Below are 19,990 nucleotides of genomic sequence, written 5' to 3'. Positions count from 1 at the left end.
TGAAAGGCAGAATTAACCAAAAGCAAAAGGAGGTCCAAAAGACCACTGAAGAAAATACTACCTTAAAAATTAGATTGGAGCAAGTGGAAGCTAGTGACTTTATGAGAAATCAAGATACTATAAAACAGAACCAAAGGAATGAAAAAATGGAAGATAATGTGAAATATCTCATTGGAAAAACCACTGACCTGGAAAATAGATCCAGGAGAGATAATTTAAAAATTATTGGACTACCTGAAATCCATGATCAAAAAAAGCACCTATATATCATCTTTCAAGAAATTATCAAGGAGAACTGCCCTAATATTCTAGAGCCAGAGGGTAAAATAGAAATTGAAAGAATCCACAGATCACCTTCTCAAAAAAATCCCAAAAAGAAAACTCCTAGGAATATTGTTGTGAAATTTCTGAGCTCCCAGATCAAGGAGAAAATACTGCAAGCAGCCAGAAAGAAATAATTTGAGTATTGTGGAAACACAATCAGGATAATACAAGATCTAGCAGCTTCTACATTAAGCCATCAAAAGGCTTGGAATATGATATTCTGGAGGTCAATAGAGCTAGGATTAAAACCAAGAATCACCTACCCAGCAAAACTGAGTATAATGCTCCAAGGCAAAATATGGATTTTCAATAAAATAGAGGACTTTCAAGCTTTCTCAGTGAAAAGACCAGAGCTGAATAGAAAATTTGACTTTCAAACACAAGAGTCAAGAGAAGCATGAAAAGGTAAACATGAAAGAGAAATCATAAGGGACTTACTAAAGTTGAATTGTTTTGTTTACATTCCTACATGGAAAGATGATGTGTGTAATTCATGAGACCTCAGTATTAGGGTAGCTGAAGGGAATATACATATATATGTATATATACATATACATATGTATATATATATATATATATACACACACATATATACACACATATATATAATATGTATATATATATGATATGCATATATATATGTATATATGTGTGTGTATATATATATATTATACATATATATATATATATATATAGACAGAGGGTATAGGGTGAGTTGAATATGAAGGGATAATATCTAAAAAAATAAAATCAAATTAAGGGATGAGAGAAGAATATGTTGAGAAAGGGAGAAAGAGAGAGATAGAATGGGGTAAATTATCTACATAAAAGTGGCAAGAAAAAGCAGTTCTGTTGGAAGGGAAGAGGGGGCAGGTGAGGGGGAATGAGTGAATCTTGCTCTCATCTGATTTGAATTGAGGAGGGAATAACATACACACTCAATTAGGTATATTACCCCATAGGAAAGAAGGAGGAAGGGGATAAAAAAGGGGGGATGATAGAAGGGAGGGCAGATAGGGGGAGAAGGTAATCAAAGCAAACACTTTCAAAAAGGGACAGGGTCAAGGGAGAAAACTGAATAAAGGAGTACAGGATAAGAGGGAGCAAAATATAGTCTTTCACAATATGAATATTGTGGAAGGGTTTTGCATAATGAAACACATGTGACCTATGTTGAATTGCTTGCCTTCTTGGGGAGGGGGAGAGAAGAGGGGAGAGAATTTGGAACTCAAAGTTTTACAAGCAGATGTTCAAAAAAAAAAGTTGTTTTTGCACGCAACTGGGAAATAATATATACAAGCAATGGAGAATAAAAATCTATCTTTCCCTACAAGAAAGTAAGGGAAAAGGGGATGGGGGGATTGGGGTGACAGAAGGGAGGGCTGACTGGGGAGTGGGGCAATCAGAATATATGCCATCCTGGAGTGGGGGGGGGAGGGTAGAAATGGGGAGAAAAGTTGTAATTCAAAATCTTGTGGAAATCAATGCTGAAAACTAAAAATATTTTTAAAAAGTGATTTATCCAAGGTCACACAGCTAGCAAAGAAAAGTTTCTGGGGCTCTTAATTAGTATCTCTGCTTCCGTAGGATAATGGATCTAAAAAGCCATCTAATCCAAGCTACACATTTTACAGATGAGGAAACTGAGTCTCAGTAAGGTTCAGTTACTTGCTTAAGATCCCAAAGAGGCAGGATTTGAACCTAGGTCCTCAGACTCCATAGCCAGTGTTCTCTCCACTGTGCCAGGCCACCTCATATATTCTATTACATCATATGGTATGCTTTCCAGAGTTCAAATGGTGAGAAAAAAAATAAACAAGTTAGCTAAGTATCACCATAAGCTGACAAAAAGTTCAAGGCTGCCTTCTTTTTAACTCATAATCAATAAAGGTCAAACAGTTCCCACACTGCACAGACCCAGCTTCTCAAAAGGTTCTATTGATTGTTTTGGAATCACAGTCTCCGTCCAGATAGGTCTATGAACTTTTGTCTCATGTTGAGTTTCCCAAATAAATCTGACAGATGGCCCTGTCTTTGCCTTCTGTTACTCTGCTCTCTTCTCCACCATGGAGCCAGGGATCAGTCACAACCCAGAATGGCAGCATTCCCTCTCTCCCTCCACATACCAAAGATCTGTTCCTTGACTTCTTTCTCATTAAAGCACACTCATAACTGTTTTTATGCAGCCCCCTGGAAAGGTCAGGCAGGAAAGCAAACCACACCATAAGTTGTTTCCTGGACACCCCACTCAAACTGGGGCATCCCCCTCAAGCACTCAGGGTAGCTCAGATTCCGGGGTCTATGTCACCCTGGACCCAGGTGAGCCTACTTGGATTACTTGACCATGGAGAACCATCTGCATTGAGCCCTCTCTACATTGATCCTTTGACTGGCTGAGGTCTACTCGAGAGAAATCCTCAGGAATTCTTCCATAAAGGAGGGAGGTGAACAATCTTCAGTCACTGATCATGGATATAGAGCTGGAAGAGACCTTCAAGAACAGTAAGCCTAACCCTCTCATTTGACAGAAGAGGAGACCAAGGACAAGAGGTATATTAATTGCCCAAGGTCACGCAGGTAGTAACAAAACTGGGCTGTGAGCCCACAGAATTACAGAGATAGTGGACTGATTAGCTGTACATGAAAACCCTACATACGCAACTGTCTAGTCCTCTAAGAAGACTTCATTATCCCATTATGCTCACTGACAGAGACCACCACCTGAAAGGTAGAGAGACCTGTACAGAGCTGTTCTTTACTATTGTTCTATCTCTGGAGGCAGCATGGCATGTTGGATACAACCTTGGAGTTTAGAAGACCCAGATTCCAATCCTGCCTCAGACATTTACTAGCTATGTGTCCCTGGACAAATCACTTAACTTCTCTGCCTCAGTTTCCTCATCTGAAAAATCTAAAGGTTGGACTCAATGACCTCTAAGGTCCCTTCCAACTCTGAATCTATGATTCTACAATTAAGCAAGTGCTTAATAAATGCTTTTTCATTCATTCATTCATTTGTAACCCCAGCGAGTCCCTGATACTAAGTCCTATTTATATCAGGCCTTATAGAGCTCTTTCCTCCTAACAGCCCACTGAGGTAAGTAGTAAAAATATCCCCATCCCCATTTATAAGTGAGAGGAAAAAAGACAAAGAATGAAAAGATTTGGTCACAGATCTAGTTAGAGATAGACTTGAAACTTGAATCCAGCTCCTCAGAATCCAAGCCCAGCACTCTTTCTTCTAGCTACTTGGTATGGGGACACTAAGCTTACGGTGAAGTCTTTATCTAGTGACCAAGTCGTAATGATAGCTAGCATTTACATAGGTCCTTCAGGTTTGCAAAGCATTTTACATATATTATTTAGCAACCCCTCTGCATGGCCTCTCTCTGTCCTAACCGTCTGCCCTCCCCATCTGCAGCACATATACACCCTCCCCAAATCCCAACCAGCCCCTGACATACCAGAATTACCTGTTTACTGGAAGACATGTTGGTGAGTGTACTAATACTACTGGTGTCTGTGACCACCATGGCAGATGGAAACCGTGAGGTGTGGGAATACTGAGGGGGTTCCTGCTTGTGCGCGTACACTGGAGAGAAAGAAGAGGAAGAAAGTCAGGAGGCGTATGAAGCTGTGCAAATAGCAGTCACCCTCCAGAGAGAGGACCCACCCTATCGGTGCCCCTTGGGGGAGTTAGCCCTGGGTGGAGGGGGTACCTATAAAACAGCTCTATTTGTGTCTCCTTTATAGCTGGAAGGCCAGGGTCATGGAGAATGTTTCCATTCTCCTGGTTTTCTACATAAATTACCAAGGAAAAGATGAGTGAGCAAATGGGCTTGGAGTATAGAGCCCCAGCTAAAAAGTGAGGCTTATGAAGCCTCAGCTAATGCAAGCTGAGCCCAATAAACATCTATTAAATACCTACTGCGTGCAAGGCAATGTGCTATGGTACTTTTGAATATACAAAGACAAAAACAAAACCAAAAACCACAATGTCCTGCCTTCCAGGAGCATCCATTCTGATGAATTGATTTTTTTTTAATTTCATTTGGTATAGAAAATTCATCATAAGGAAATCCCTCTTCTAAAATAAATTAGAACTTGTTCTGCACTTTTAGGGTTAGAGTTGCCCTGAGGCACTGAAAGGTTAAGTGGCTTGTTCTGGGTCATGCAGCTTGTAGGCTATTGCAGAGGTGGAAGACTCTAGGCATGGAACATTAAAAATGATGGCAAACTTGGCTACGATTTTACTTTTGCTTCTCTCTCTCTCTCTCTCTCTCTCTCTCTCTCTCCATCTCTCTCTCTCTCTCTCTCTCTCTCTCTCTCTCTCTCTCTCTCTTTTTCATCTCTCAATTTTTTGCTTGTGGGCAGGCAAGTGACACATTCAGAAAGGAAGGTGGTATGAAAACAAAAGATTAGCAATAAAAATAAAATTTTAAAAATATATGAACTAAACTCTGAGAAACTGAAAAACCGCTAATGGTCTTGGGGAAAAAAAACAGAGCAAGGATCATACTTCCCACTTACGGCGGGGGAGGTGGGGAGGGTGTGCAATACTGGGCCAGTGTTGTATACTTTGTCAGATGTGGTCACTGTACTGGGTATATATGCTTATTTGTTTTGCTTCATTACAAGGGAAAGTTCAATCAGGATGAGGGAAGAGTTTTGTTTTGTTTTGTTTTTCCTTCAGAAATAACTGTAGTTATGAAAGGCAAACCTGGGACATTTTTTTAATGTGTGTGCTAGTTTGTACTTGAAAAGGGCCTCATGGGATGGCTCATTGTGTCCAGGAAGGGATGTTTGGTCTTGGCGTTTTAGAGACAGATGATGGTCATAGCCACACCAGCCTTGGGCCTGGTCACCTGGGAGGTCAGCCCCAGGCTTGGACTGGAGGGGGTAGGGAGGAAGGTAAGAGCCACGTGAGTAGGGGCCCGAAGGAAGAGTCCTGGCGAGTGAGGCTTCGGGCTCAGATTCAGGCTGTGGCAGATTGAAAAGTCATAAAACTGCGATTGGAATGTAAGATGAAGATCAACAAACCTGCTTCACAGATCTCTACCAGGACCAGGAGCCATAGGGACACAGGCAGCTGCACTTGGCTTGGCTCCCTCAGAACCCGTGGCCCTGCCCCCGAACTGCCCAGAGAGAGGAAAGAAAATCCCTGGCTCTAATTCCTGCACTCAACTTACACTATGTTACCCTGGGCAAGTCACCTAACCCTATTTGCCTCAGTTTCCTCACCTGCAAAATGAGCTGGAGAAGGAAATGGCAAACCATTCCAGTATCTCTGCCAAAAAAAACCTCGAATGTGGTCATAAAGAGTCGGACACAACTGAAAAATGACTGAATGACTACAAATTCCTGCGCGGTGGCTGGTTCCCAATTTCTCTAAGGAGGGCTTCTTATGTCTCCTTTTGGAGATGTTTTCTCTAAACTAGGGAAATCAGCCAGGTTCCCCTAGGACCTACTTCTGTACTCTGAGTGAGACCTGAGTCTGGAACTGGGCCTGGAGCTGCTTGGAGCACCTTCCAGGGATGCTGACAGAGGCCTGGGACAGCCTCCTGGCAAGACATCTGATGGCAGTTACAGGAGGGAGGCCAGGCTGAGCCTGCCTTTGGGGACAGTTCAGAGGAGAGGAAGAGGGAAGAAATGCCTTCTTGAGGCAGAGCTTTAACTTCCTCCTGCTAGTCTCTTCCCCCAAGATTCAACATGTTGCCTGGAGAAATACGAAGGTAGGGAGGAAGGCCAGTGTCCGAGAGGATTCTGGAGGCCTCCTATACTATCCTATGGTTAAACCTCATCACGAAAACCTTTCCTTATCCCCACAGCTGCTAGCGCCAGCCCTCCCAAATTACCTTGTCTTTATTCATATCTGTCCACTATAAAATATTCTGCATTTGCTTATGCATGGACTTGTTGTCTCCCCTATTAGAATAAAAGTTCCGTGTGGGGAGGGATTGTTTCATTGTCTGTGCTTGTATCCACAGCAGCTGGCATATTTGGTACCTGCTATATAAATGTTTATTGATTGATGTACTTCCCAGGGCTGCCCTCCTGGGATCTTCCCCTTGGAAGGCTCCAGGCAGGGGAAAGGATAACCAGACTCAAAAAATTTAGACCTGGATAAAACTTTAGAGACTACCTAACCTGGGAGTTCTTAACCTGGGGTCCAGAACTTGTTTTTTGACATACTGAAAACCATTTCAATAAAACTAGTTTCCTTGTAATCCTACATATTTTATTTTACACATTTAAAAATCTTATTCTAGGGAGACTGTAGGCTTCAGCAGACCACAAAGGGGTCATGCCACAAAAAAAGGTTAAGAAGCTCTGGTCTGGTCCACCCCCTCCCCATTTTCATTCCCCCAGTTCCTAGGGTTCCTACCACCTTCCTGTAATTACCTTGTATTTATATATAGGTGTCAATGTGTGTATACACATACATACATATGTATTCATATATTAATACTTGAATATACATGTAATATGTATGTACATATATGTGTGTATACTGTGTGTATATTCATGTATAGACACATACATGTATAATTTTATATATGCTATGTGTGCTATGTGTGGTTTTCTCCCCACCCCCTCAGTAGAATGTAAGTTCATCGAGGGTCAGGATTGCTTTGTTTTTGTCTGTTTTGTTCCCAGTGCCCACTATAGTGCCTGGTATACAGTAGGTGCTTAACAAATGCTTGTTGAATGGAATTCAACTGAATGAGAAAGATGAGGCCCAGAAAGAAGCACAGGCCCAGAGACATGGGGTTGGAAGCCTTAGAGGCTGAGTCTAATCCCTTCATTTTATAGATCAAGGAAACTGAGGCACAGAGAAGATGAATGACTTGTCTCAAGTCATGTATTTCGTCTTCCTAACTCCAAGTTTAGTGTGCTCTCCATTAAACCTCAACCCTTCTAGGACTCACTCTGCTTTTCCCAGTGGCCCAGAACTGTATTCAACAAATCCATATTTGCTGCCTCTGAAAGGAAGAGACCATAAACTGCATTGGAACAGGCAAGGGACCAAAACCTGGAGGAGGAGAGACTAAGGAGCCTTTCCAGGGCCCTGCCCACCCTCCCCCGCCTTGCCAGGCTCCTTACTGTGGGAGTTCTGGAGCTGAGTTACAGCAGCCATGAAAGGCTGCTGGGCCATGGGGTTTCCAGGGGGCTGCTGCAGGAGCGACTGCTGGTGAGGACTGTGCAGCTGCGGGGGGAACTGGGCGGGCTGCAGGGCGGCCAAGCTGCCTGCCACGCTGTTGATGACAGGGACACTCTGGCCTTGGGACGTGTTGAGGCCTGTGGGAGCAAGAGAAGACAGTGGAGAAGCTTTCAGACACAGGGACTCAAGTTTAGTAGCTGCTCCCTCCCACTCACCAGGGGCTGGCAGACACCACTGGGAAAGCTGGGCTGGGAGAAAAGGGCCTGGGGGCTGGGAAGAGACACAGAGATGGAGAAAAAGAAGGGGAGGTGTGTAGAGATGCAGACAAAGAGAAGAGGGGGAGAGAGAGATTCAGAGAGAGAAAGAGATTGAGAGACAGAGAAAAAGAAGAGGGAGTGAGGGAAAGACAGAGACACAAAGATAGAAAGACAGAGAAAGAGAAGGGGAGGGAGGGAAGGAGAAAGAGAAACAGAGATAGAGTGATAGAGACAGACAAAGAGAAAAAGGTGAAAAAGGGACATACACATAGAGTGAGAAAGAGACAGAAAGTCAGAGACAAAAAGACGGGGAGAGAGGGAGAGACAGAGAAAGAAAGAGACAGAATTCAGAGAAAAGAGAGGCAGAGAAAGAGAAGGGAAGAAAGGGAGGGATAGAGAGACAGACAAAGAGAGACGGGAGGGGAGAGGAGAGGGAGGGAGGGAGGAAGGGAGAGAGAGGAGGGAGAGAGAGAGAGAGAGAGAGAGAGAGAGAGAGAGAGAGAGAGAGAGACAGAGGGAGAGAGAGAGAGAAAGAGAGAGAGAGAGAGAGAGAGGGAGAGAGAGAGAGAGAGAGAGATCTCTTATGGCAAGAGAAAACCAGTGGAAGTCTTCCCAGGTCTCTCTCCCTTTGATCATTTCTTGTGGCACAATACTATTCCATTACATTCACATAGCATCATTTGTTCAGCCATTCTCCAACTGATGGGCACCTTCATAATTTCCAGTTCGTTGTCACCACAAAAAGGACTGCTGTAAACATTTGTGTGCATTAGAGTTTTTTTTTTTCCCTCTTTCTTCAGTATCTTTTTAATCTAGGCCCAGTAGAAAGTATTACTGCTGGGTCATAGTCTCTGCTCAGTTTAGTAACCTTTAAGGCAATGAATATTACAATAATTTTATTGTTTCTTTTTGTTTTTTTCCGGGTGGGAATAAGAGAAAATAAATGCTTACTAATTGAGAAAAATAAAATTCAATATAAAACAGAGAGAAAGTCAATGCTCCCTCCCCATTAGTCCAGAGGGAATTGATCAGCCTGCTAAGGCAGGGCTCACTTAGCTTCTAAGAGGTGCTAGTCTGAGTCCAACCAGGAGAGGGCAGGAATGTGAAGGAACCCAAGCTCAGCTAAAAGTCATTCTCTTGTACCTGAAGAAATCTAGATATTCCTATCTGCTGTGATGTGTTAAGTGTGCTGGCCTCTTTTCCACGTGTAGTAAAAAGTGAAGCAGGGTAGGTCTGAGAGACAGTGTCTGAATTTAAGTGTCAGGCAGTGAAAGGTTATGGTTTGGCAGCATGACAGATGCCATGGAAGAAGGAGCTGGTATTAAATTAGTCTGTCCTTGGCACTGGTTGTACTAGGCTTTACCAAGTTCCCATCCTCTGGGTGTATACTCAGTTCCCTTGACTCTACGATGGTGGCACCAGGACCTGGCTGTTGTAGCTAGATCCTATTCCATCAAGGTCATTTTCTGCTTCTGAATTTAGGGTCAGGCCCCTGAATTTTGGGCCTTCTGCAGACTTTCCCAGAATTCTCCCCCAAGGGTGTGTAACTGAACTCCAAAAGCAGTAGCCAGAAGAGGCCTGATTACCATGTATGACTAGAAGGGAAATTGTAGGGAGGCGGTGGAAGATTAGAACAGTGTACCATAGAATGAGGGGAAGTGAGAAATATGGAAGGTGGGGAAGAAAGTATAAGATATACTAAGGCAGTGTTTATACATTGTCAGGTATGGGGTCCCTATATCAAGTGTATTTCCTTAATTGTTGTCTTTGTTACAAGAGAGGAGTCAATCTGGAGGAGGGAAAGGTTTTTTCCCCCATAAATAACTGTGATGTGATGAAACCTCCTCTTCACTCCCTAACCCACCAGCCATGCCAGAAGATCATAGAAGCACAGATTTACAGCTTGGAGGAAACATAGAAGCCGTCTTGCCCAACCCTCCCTCATCTTCTAGATTTGGAAACTGAGTCCCCACTAAATGACTTGACCACACTGGCAGTCTGACTCCAAATCTATTGTCCTTCCCATGGTGCCACATGGACAAAGTCCCTTTCTTAAGGCAGGAAGGGAATAAAGAGCAGCAACCAAGGAGGAAGAACCAGAAAGGAAAAATAAAGGTCTTTTCTCAGGTATCCCAAGTGAAGTGAGACAGGCAAAGTACATCAGACACGCCTAAGGAGCCAGTAGCCTCTAAGTGGGTAAAGACTTTTTTCCCTGCTGATCCCCCCCCTCCCCACCCCCCATCTAACCCAAGATAAAACAAAGCCCTCAACAATTGCACATTGGGAACTTTAGCTGATATGGTTATCAGCTGCCTAGAGGGCTGGAGCCTTTGGCAGAATTACAAGAGCAGGAATGGTCTTCTTGGTTTGTGGAGGGTAGGGAGCTCAAGGGGGTCTCAGCCTTCTGATATCCCTCAAAGCCACTCAGTCCTCTACTCCCCCAATAGCTCAGCCTCTCTCCAGCTCTTCACTATTCCATCTGATACCTTTTTCTTTGTTCCTTCTTTCCACTTATTCCCCAAAGATTTTACTCCAGGGAAGCCCCAATGATCTAGTGCTTATATTGAGCCTGTGAGAGGCCTCGAAGGCCATCTGGTCCCCACCCCCCTTCATTTTGCAGATGAGAAAATTGATGTTCTGAAAAGGGAGATATCTCAGTCACATAAATATTAAGAGGTGGCATTTGAACCCAGATTTGTCCATTATACCACAGTGGTGGCTCCTTGTGTGAAACAGCATAGAGACTGAACTTATAATTTCATTGACAAAAGAACTCCCTGATGAAGAATCCCTCTATCAACGCAGGTTGACCCCTTTTCTGAAACTTGTAGTCTTAGAGAGTTACCTAGAGTACCAGAGACTTGCCCAGGATCACACGACACAGTGGCATGGCAAAGACATGACCCTAACCCAGGGTTTCCTAGCCTGGGATCAGCTCTCTATCTACTACATCACACTGTGAGAAGAGAGGTAATTCAGTTCTTCTTACTTTTCAATGTCCTAGGGTCTGTTTGATAGGTGGGCTGGGAAAGGGAGTGAGACCCCGTCCACACGGACAGAGAAAAAGTCTCATGGTAACCATGCCTGGTACTAAGCAAAGTGCTTTAAAGTTTTTGAAGTAAATCATTCACCTAAACCATCTCATCTGGTCTTCACAACCCCCCTGTGAGGACTACGGGTGTTATCATGGAGCCTGGAAAGCTGAAGCGATCTGTCCAAAGTACACAGCGCAGAGGGGAGGTTGGACCCCAGAGAAATAGTGAGGCATACAGAATGGAGAGTCAGGAAGACCTGAGTTCAAATCCCATCTCTAATATTTATTAGCTATGTGACCAATGGCCAGTCACTTAAATTCCCTGGGCCTCAGTTTACTTATATGTCACATAAAGGGGTTGCACTCAATGATCTCCAGGGTACCTTCCTGCACTAAATCTGTGCTCACAGGATCGTAAAATAATTACCAGCCTTTATACAGCGCTTGAAGGTTTGCAAAGCACTTTACATACATTTGACCCTCACAACAACCCTGGGGAGTAGGTGCTATCATTATTATTATTATTATTATTATTATTTATTGTCCTCATTTTACAGATGAGGAAAAATGAGATTAAGTGACTCGCCCAGGACGACGCAGCTAGTAAGTGTCTGCATCTAGATTTGAACTCAGGTTTTCTCGGCCCCTATTCCATGCTCTACCCACTGGGCCATAGAAGCCTGTGGTCTCCCTGACCTCTGAAAGTCCAGCCCTCCATGCACCACACTGTGTTTCAGTCTGGGCACACATGGATTGTTAGTTACCATTTTCTTCTTCCTGTCCTACAATCCCGAAGTGAGGCCCCGGTAACGAAAGTCCGAGAATAAATCTGAGGAGGGGGCCCTTGAGGAACAATGGCAAAAGGTCTCTGGTAACCCTACCCACACTTCTTCAGTTTCTCTATGCCACTCTCCCTGGCTAAGACAGGAAGGAAAAATCACTTCGAGACTGAGAACAGACTGAAATCAACCTTGGTCGGTGCTTGAATCACGAGAAGGAAGAAAAGGAATTGGCAAAGCTTATCTATAACAAGTCCTCCAGGGCAGCCTAAAGAACAGCAGGATGGCTGGATCCCCCATTCAAACACCGGTGTTGACAAACGCAAACACCTTTATGGCTCCAACTGCTTCATAATTCAGGAGATGGCCCATGGGAAAACCCTGCATGATTACAGCCTTTCATTTGGTGAGTTCCTTAAAGGTTCCTGGGATTCTCACTTGATCTCTATCTCCCTCTGGTTTAAAAAAAAAAAAAACATTGATTTTTCAGGCAGCTGAGGAAAAGGGCATGGCAACATGTCTTTGAATAAACCATTTCAGAAGCAACGAAGTTCTTATCTTAGGTGGTGCTGGTCCTAGAGTGAAGAATGCCTGAATCAAAATTTATAAGTTGTGTGACCCTGGACAAGTCATTTAACCTGTTTGCCTCAGTTGACTCAAATGTAATATGAGGGTAATAACAGAATCTACTTCCCAGGGTTGTTGTGTGGGTCAAGTGAGATAATATTTGTAAAGTGCTGAGCATAATGCCTGTCATTATGTAGGTGCTATGTAAATGCTTATTCCCACCTTTCCTTCTCCCCCACTTATCTGAGCTCTGTAAGGCACATTTAAAAACAGTAGAGGGAATAGACAGGTTAGATCTCCTCAGAGAGAAAAGAGAGACAAAGCTACCTGGAGAGAGGGGAGAGAAAAGATGAGGCAGAGAAAAACATCACTACATTGAGCATATGGCCTCTGACCCAGTGATAGATACCACCACTAGGACTATAGTCCAAAGAGACCAAAGAAAAAAGCCAAATGATTTGGCCACTGCTACCCAGGTAGCAAGCAGCAGAACCCATATCTGAATGCAAGTGCCTTCACTCCAAATCCAAGGCACTTATGCAAATGCTTTTTAAAATATGCATTAAAATGTACACATATGAACAAAAGTATTTGCAGCAGCCCTTTTTATGGTGGCAAAGAACTAGAAACTAAGCAGATGCCCATCAACTGGGGAATGACTGAACAAATTATGGTCTGTGCATGTAATAGACGTGGTATATGAAATGTAATGTATTGCATATTATTGCCCTGCAAGAAACAGGGAAAGGGATAGATTCAGAGAAACCTGGGAAGACTTGTATGAACACATGCAGAGTGAAGTGAGCAGAACCAGGAGAACAAGTTATACAATGGCAACATTATAACATCAAACAACTTTTATAAATTTAAGGACTCTGATCAGTGGAATGACCAACCATGACTCCAGGGGACCAGTGATGAGCCATTCTACCCCATCCCTCTCCTAACAAAGAGGTGACAGATTCAAGAGGTAGAATCATTTTTGGACAGTACCAATGCAAGAATTTATTCTGCTTGACTATGCATGTTTAGTACAAGGACTTTTTTTTCCAACGGTGGAGAGAGGGGGAGGGAAAAAAATAAATACTTGCTAATTGGGGTTAAAAAAAAACTAAAAATAAAATACAAATAAACAAAAGGAAAGTTAAAAAGAAATCCAGGGGCTAGGGCAGGTAGCTACTGTTTTTGTTGAGTTATTTCAGTCATGTCAGACTCTTTGTGACCCCATTTGGGGTTTTCTTGGCAAGGATACAGGAGTGGTTTGCCATTTCCACCTCTAGCTCATTTTACATATGAGGAAACTGAGGCAAACAGGGTTAAGTGATTTGCCCTGGGTCATATAGCTAGTAAGTGTCTGAAGCCATATTTGAACTCAGGTCCTCCTGATTGGCCACCCCAGGGCTGGCCACTCTATTCACTGTACCACCTGGCAGGAACAAAATTATGCTGGGGGAAAAGTGGAGCAACAAGACCAGGCAGACCCCACTTAACATCACTAATTGGTTCTACAAAGCATGGTGTTGAGCAAAGCAATATTAGAGAAGTCTGTCAATTTCCCAGGAATATTATAAATAGGTGATCACCTGAGAGTTCTTTGAGAGGGATTTTGCAACTTTTCAGCAGAATTTGGACACTTGGCTTAAGGGTGTTATTATGAAATGAGGTGATTTTGTGCCTGCCCAGGGTATAGTGATGGAGCAGATTCAAGGAGGAGAGGAGAACTGTGGTAACAAGGTGGAAGGGAAGGAGTTATCACAGATCACTAGAGGTAAAAGGTCGTTACCTATCATTTATTCCAAGTTCCTCATTCTTCAGAGGAAGAAACTAATACACACACCCCAAAAAAGGGAAGTAACTTGACTAAGCTCCCATAGTTTCTTAGTGACAGATTTGGGACTAGATCCCAGATCTAGGGCTTCAAATGGTGTCTGGCCCATATAGCATGGGGCCTGGATCTCTGATGTCATTGATATAGAGAACAGAAGTCGGAAACTCTACCAATGTCAGCTTATTATCTTACCTGCCTAGAGCCCAAGGTCTCATGGTGTACAAGTGCACAGTCAGAGGGAGGTACCTGAACTCGGATCTTCTGGACTTGGAGGCCAGATTGCTATCCATGAAGACACCACCCATATTAGGTACTTAGTCAATGCTTACAGACAGATTGATTAATGAATCTCCTGACTCCCAGCCCAGGGTCTTTTTTACCATACCACAAGTAGCTCTGGCCTCTCCTGTGTCTCCTTGACAAATCTTTCTAAAGGAGTATTGTCAGCCTGAGCTGTCCTTATGAAGCTTGAGAGGTGGGCACGTACAAACATTTAGAAGGAGGCATCAATTGTGATCATGAAAACTCACATGCATCACACACGTCTGAGGTACACACAACCTGCTTCAACATTTCATCGGCTCCTTCTAAGATAGCAGAAAAGCCAAGTTCTAAACAAGAGATTTTTAATCTGGAGTCCACAAGCTTTCAAAAAATATTTTGTTAAATATATTTGATTTCCATTACAATCCCACGTACTAGCCGTGGGACCCTGGGCAAGTTTTGGAACCCCTCTCTGCCTTAGTTTCTTTATCTGTAGAATGAGAATCATAATAGCACCTACCTCATAGGGTTGTTGTAAGGATCAAATGAGATAATATTTATAAGGTGCTTTGCAAAGTTTAAAATGCTATATAAACACTAGTTGGTATTATTAATTATGTGCATTTAACAACATGTTTCTGAAAAGAGGTCCATAGGTTTCTATGGACTGGGTTACCAGAGGGATCCAGGACACCCACAAAGGTTAAGGAACCCCTGTTCTTGAGTCTTAGAATCAAAGAACTTGAAAGGATCCTAGCCTTTACCCTCTTATTTTAAGGATCAATGTTCATGGACATCTGTTTTCTCCTTAAGGTTCTCCAGATACAAAGATGGTACAATCTCCCTACAGTGTTCTATCACCCTTAGGTTGGAGCACCATATTTTCTGTTTTCATTTGGGCCTTATCTCATCTGATGCATTAGCACCTTCTGATAAAAATATCTCACATACTTGTCAGCATGGCACAGTAGCTTTAGAGTCAGAGAACCTGGGTTCAAATTCCACCTACTTACTGCCTGTGTGACTTTGGTCAAGTCATTTAATTGCCCTGGGCCTCAGTTTCCTCATGTGTAAAATTAAGAGATTAGATTAGATTATTAGTTTCCATGTCATGAACTCACTGGAGACTTTTGATGATGGTCCAAGGGGGCTACTCTAAAAATTCTTTAATAGAATCTTAAGCAATAAATAATTGCAGAGTATTATGTGTAGTATATTAAAGTATCCCAGGGTGTTCACAACAAATTGTTGTTGTTGCTGAAAGGGAAAAAAGATATTGGTAACCATAGGGCTAGATAATCATTGAGATCTCTTCCAGCTTTAAATTTTTGATTCAAAGTCACTTAAACTCCCTGGAACTCAGTTTCTTCATCTGTAAAAGAGGGGGTCAAACTAGATGGCCCTGAAGATCCCTTCTAAATCTTTCATCCTCCAGTTTAAGCCACTCCAGCTCCTACTGACCAAAAGAAGCTAAGAAGTTAAGGCATCTCTGCCCCAACGGATCAATGATGAGTGAGGTGTAGTGAGACAAGGGTACATTATAGTCACTCACGACTCTGTGTTGACCCATCTCTCTGCACCCTGAGGGTTGAGGACGTAGCTTACTCTGTGCAATGGCCATGACTCCCGAGAGGGGCGCCATGATGAGGTTCTGAGATTGCTGGGGGTTGTGGTGGGAAAGGCTGTGGATGTTCGTCAAGGTGCTGACTGGGGGCAATCCCCCTCCTGAGACGGAGATCTGCCGAAAGAGACAAGAGAACAGCATGACTGGAGGAGGCACAGGACACAAAAAGAACAATGTTCAGCTGTGTGCTTCAACTCAGTACCCTTCTCTCTCCATATCACCGGATCATCCTCCAGCTCAAGAGTCTTTGTTCCCACTGCAAGAGCTAGAGTCTCTCACTAGGTATCACTGCCACTTCCTAAAGATTTTGCCCCTAACTGGAATAAAATCCCTTTCTTTTTATTTCTTCTGTAAAAAACAATAGTTTACCTAGGCTGGGAGCATAGGGGAGAAAGTACCAAGTTTTAAGAGGTTTATAGCAACAGTCAAAATGATAATATTATTTTCCCATTAAATTCAACAAATACCTATCAAGCACCTACTGTGTGCAAAGCAATATGGCATGGTAGACAGAGGCTTACCCTTGGAAATTTGAAATACCTGAGTTGTGGTTCTACTTTTGATACATACTGCTTGTGTGAATGCCTAGGCAGCCATTTAATCTCTTTAAAAGGGGGATGAGAACAAGCATTTATTAAGCACCTACTATGTGCTACACATTGTGCTAAGTGTTTACAGAAATGATCTCCATTGATCCTAAAACAGTCCCATGAAGAAACTGAGGCCAAGGCAGCTTAAGTGACTTACTCAGAGTAAAACAATTAGTAACTGTCTGAGGGAGGATTCAGATTCAGCTCTATCTCAGCTCTAAGTCCAGAGCTTTATTCAGTATATCACCTAAGTTCCCTCTTGTGCCTCCAAGTACCTCTCTAAGATTCTAAGTTTTAAAATATAGGTTCATTGGTAGTTAGTGTTTCCACACTGGGAGGTTGCTAGCCCAGTGAATTCACAGGTCTGGATCATAAAAAAAGCACTTAGAATTGGGGATACAAAGGCAAAAACGAAAACCAGCCACTGGTTCATTTTCAGCCTCAAGATGCTTACATTCTACCAGATTCTACTTCCCTAAAGTTTGATTCTATAAACTCAATGGATTCAGTGGGAGAAAAACACACAGTTTCCCTTCTGACCTGAAGGTTGGTGGGTGGGTAGACGAGACCATGGACATTTCCCGCAATCTTCACATATCTTTTAGTTTTCTCATATTTTGCCACCTTTATGTCAAATTATTCAACCCATTCCCACTTCCACCTTTGCAATATAACCATACTCATTTTTTTAAATTGGCAAGTTGGCATGGCAATGGTGAAAATGCCAAATAAGCAAATCTTTTTATCTTTTTTTCTCTTATATCCCCATAGCCCTGTGGATCGGGTTGACCCATATACTCTTTTTTTTAAATGTATATACTTATTTATATACATGTGTGTGTGAACATACCTAAGAAACATGTGTATATATGCATGTATCTATATGTACACACACAAACATATATACACACATGAAACTTTCCTTAAAGGAATGTAAGCTTCCTGAAATCAAGAACTGCTTCATTTTTGACTTTGTGTTCCCACCATCATAAAACAGCACCTGGCATAAAAGGGAGGGATGAGGGACTTAAAACTTCCTTGGCATAGACAGCTCTCAGATGAAGGGGCTCCCTCTCCGTGTGCAGGTCAATATATTCACTTCAAGTTTTAGTCTGAGAGTTGACTAGAGCACAAAGATTTGCCCAGGTTTACACAGCCAGCATGTGTCAGTGGAAATACTTGAACTCAGGTCCTCAAGGCTCCAAGGTTAGCTTTTTAGCCATTATACCACACTATCTCTCATAATAAATGCTGATTGATTGATTGGGTTCCCCCATGATGATGTCAAGAAATTGAGACTCCTAGCATATAACTAGATGGAGAACATGATTAGAAGCCAGCCAACAACCTTTCTGATCACTCCTGTTATGGAGAGTTCTTAAAGTTCAAAGGCTACACACCATTTGTACCAAGTAAGCTACTGTATGCCAATGCTGCTGTTCCAGCCCAGCCAGTAGTTTCCAAGGTTAAATTAAGAAAGCGGAAAAAAAATCAAAACAGGTTTGTTTGTGTTTTTAAATTGAGTACCAAGAAATGAGTTCGTGGTCACATGGCCCAGAAAGAATTCTGACCACATCAAACAAGAGAGAACCAGCCTGTTTGCCAGACTTGTTTTTGAAACGGCAGAGTCGTAAAACACACACACACACACACACACACACACACACACACACCAATAACCTGTTCCAGAACTGGACCAGTTAAGTGGCATAGTCCCTTTGAGAAAGTCAAGAAAGGAGCAAGAGTTCCTGGGTTTTTTCCCCTGGTTTGATTTTAAATTGTGGAGGTAAAAACGTGTATGTGTATGTGTATATACACTACATGCATGTGTATGTATACTATGTATACATATATACTATATATGTGTATGTATGTATACGTATACATATACATATACTATGTGTGTGTGTGTGTGTGTGTGTGTATTCATGCTATGTAGAAAGGGTACTGGCTCTGAAGGTAATACAAAAGTATAATCTCCTTTCCTTTTTCTGTTTGTTAATGGTGTTGATGGGAGTCCAGTAAACTGCTAAAGAAAACAATTAGGTTTTTGGGGTACTTGGAGATCCTTAGCATGAAAGTCTGTGTTCTCCTATGTTTTATACTCCCCCGAGAATAATCTCTAGCTCATCCTGGCCAGCTGTCTTGCCACAGGTCACAAGGACTAACAGAGCATACATGGCTGGATTAACACAAATCAGTGTTTCCTTTGGGAATGCACAAAGGATCTGTGATTTTGTCAGCATGGAGAGTACCTTCCTCCAGTGAAAATCCTCTATGACTTAGTAGAAAATTCCTAAGGAGCTTCCTGGGGTACAGAGGTTAAATGACTTGCTTGGAGTCACATAGCTGGTGTCAGAGATGGGATTTGAGATGGGAGATGGAAGCAAGCAAGTTTATAAGTTGAGTCTAGAGCAAGTCAGGCCATATTCTACTATAGCTATCTTCTTGGGAGGAAGCTGAGATTTGGGAGACATTTGCAAACCCCAAGGAAAAGTTTCTTTTGGGCTTTCAGAGACTCAGAAAAGTCACCTCAACTGAGAAATTAAACCTCTCCCATGAGAACTCAACCATACTAGGTCTTAGCTAGTGGGAGTTTTAGTCACAAAGTGACCCAGCAGAAATTCCAAGGATTGGATTGTGTGTCAGCCCCATAATAGTTTGGATTCATAGGGAAGGGTCTTTTTCAGAAGATGCCATGGATTAGAAGACCAGGGGAAAGGAAGGGCATGGGGAGGGTGGGGCAGGAAGCACCTTTTTATTTTCCTTGAAGAGTACTCAGCTGGGAAAAGCAGCCCTGGGTTCCCTGAAACTAGTACTGGCCAAGCTTGCTCAAGCCAACAGAAACCACATGCTGTTTTTCCTTCGGGAAGCCAGGCAGCCAATCACCTGTGACCTGCCCTTCCGATGTTGCCTACACAACCTAAGCGTCAAGGTCTGGTGTGGCATATGAACTTGGATGCCCCTCCCATTCTTGTCAGGTGCTCAGTTGAAGAGAGTGGCAGCTTTGGGGAATGTGCTCCTGCCCCACCTCCATTGTGAAAACTAGCAGCCTATGGATGATCTCTCCATCCCCAAAAACACAAGCAGAGCATGACCCAACGAATAAATTTTCCACTTCTGACCAAGTTTCACAAGTGTCATGATGCTATTCATCCTCCCTTGCTCTCTGGGACTTGTGTGGATTCTTAGACACTGAGAAATTCAAACTTGTTTCATCTCAGCTGGAGTAAAGGACTGGGATGACATGTCTGTGTGTATTATATCCTCTCCCATCTCCCCAAACAGGATGTAAGCCCCTTGGGGTCAAGGTAAATTTTATTTATTGTTTTTGTATCTTTAGCACCTAGTACAGTGCCTAGTGCATAGTAGAATCTCAAAAAAATATTATTTGAATTGAATCAAATAGGTACCTCTGATGTAGCCCTTTGAAACTATAGACTACAAGGAGGTCTGCTTGAAGAAGAAACTGACAATATCATATCCTTCCTGCCATTTTGTTTCAGGCATCCTACTGAGCCACATGGCATCAAAGACCACTGAAAATGCCATCCAACCACC

General features: G+C 42.8%; 1 protein-coding gene across 3 annotated transcripts in view; it reads right to left on the bottom strand.

The window, feature by feature from the left end:
• Positions 1-19,990, bottom strand: part of HNF1B (HNF1 homeobox B) — an 84,497-nt gene that overhangs the window by 12,899 nt on the left and 51,608 nt on the right. For 2 of the 3 annotated variants that reach the window (XM_036765714.1, XM_036765716.1), the window contains exons 6-8: positions 15,821-15,953; positions 7,429-7,623; positions 3,789-3,916 (exon numbers count right to left, since the gene is read on the bottom strand). In XM_036765714.1, the coding sequence (XP_036621609.1) occupies positions 3,789-3,916; positions 7,429-7,623; positions 15,821-15,953 (456 nt within the window). The remainder of the gene's footprint in view (positions 1-3,788; positions 3,917-7,428; positions 7,624-15,820; positions 15,954-19,990) is intronic. The other variant, XM_036765715.1, reaches the window with a different exon arrangement.

This window comes from Trichosurus vulpecula, chromosome 7 (assembly GCF_011100635.1).
Source record: "Trichosurus vulpecula isolate mTriVul1 chromosome 7, mTriVul1.pri, whole genome shotgun sequence".
Lineage (NCBI taxonomy): Eukaryota > Metazoa > Chordata > Mammalia > Diprotodontia > Phalangeridae > Trichosurus > Trichosurus vulpecula.
The sequence above is the reverse complement of the archived record's forward strand: the minus strand, read 5'-3'. Positions and strand labels throughout refer to the sequence as shown.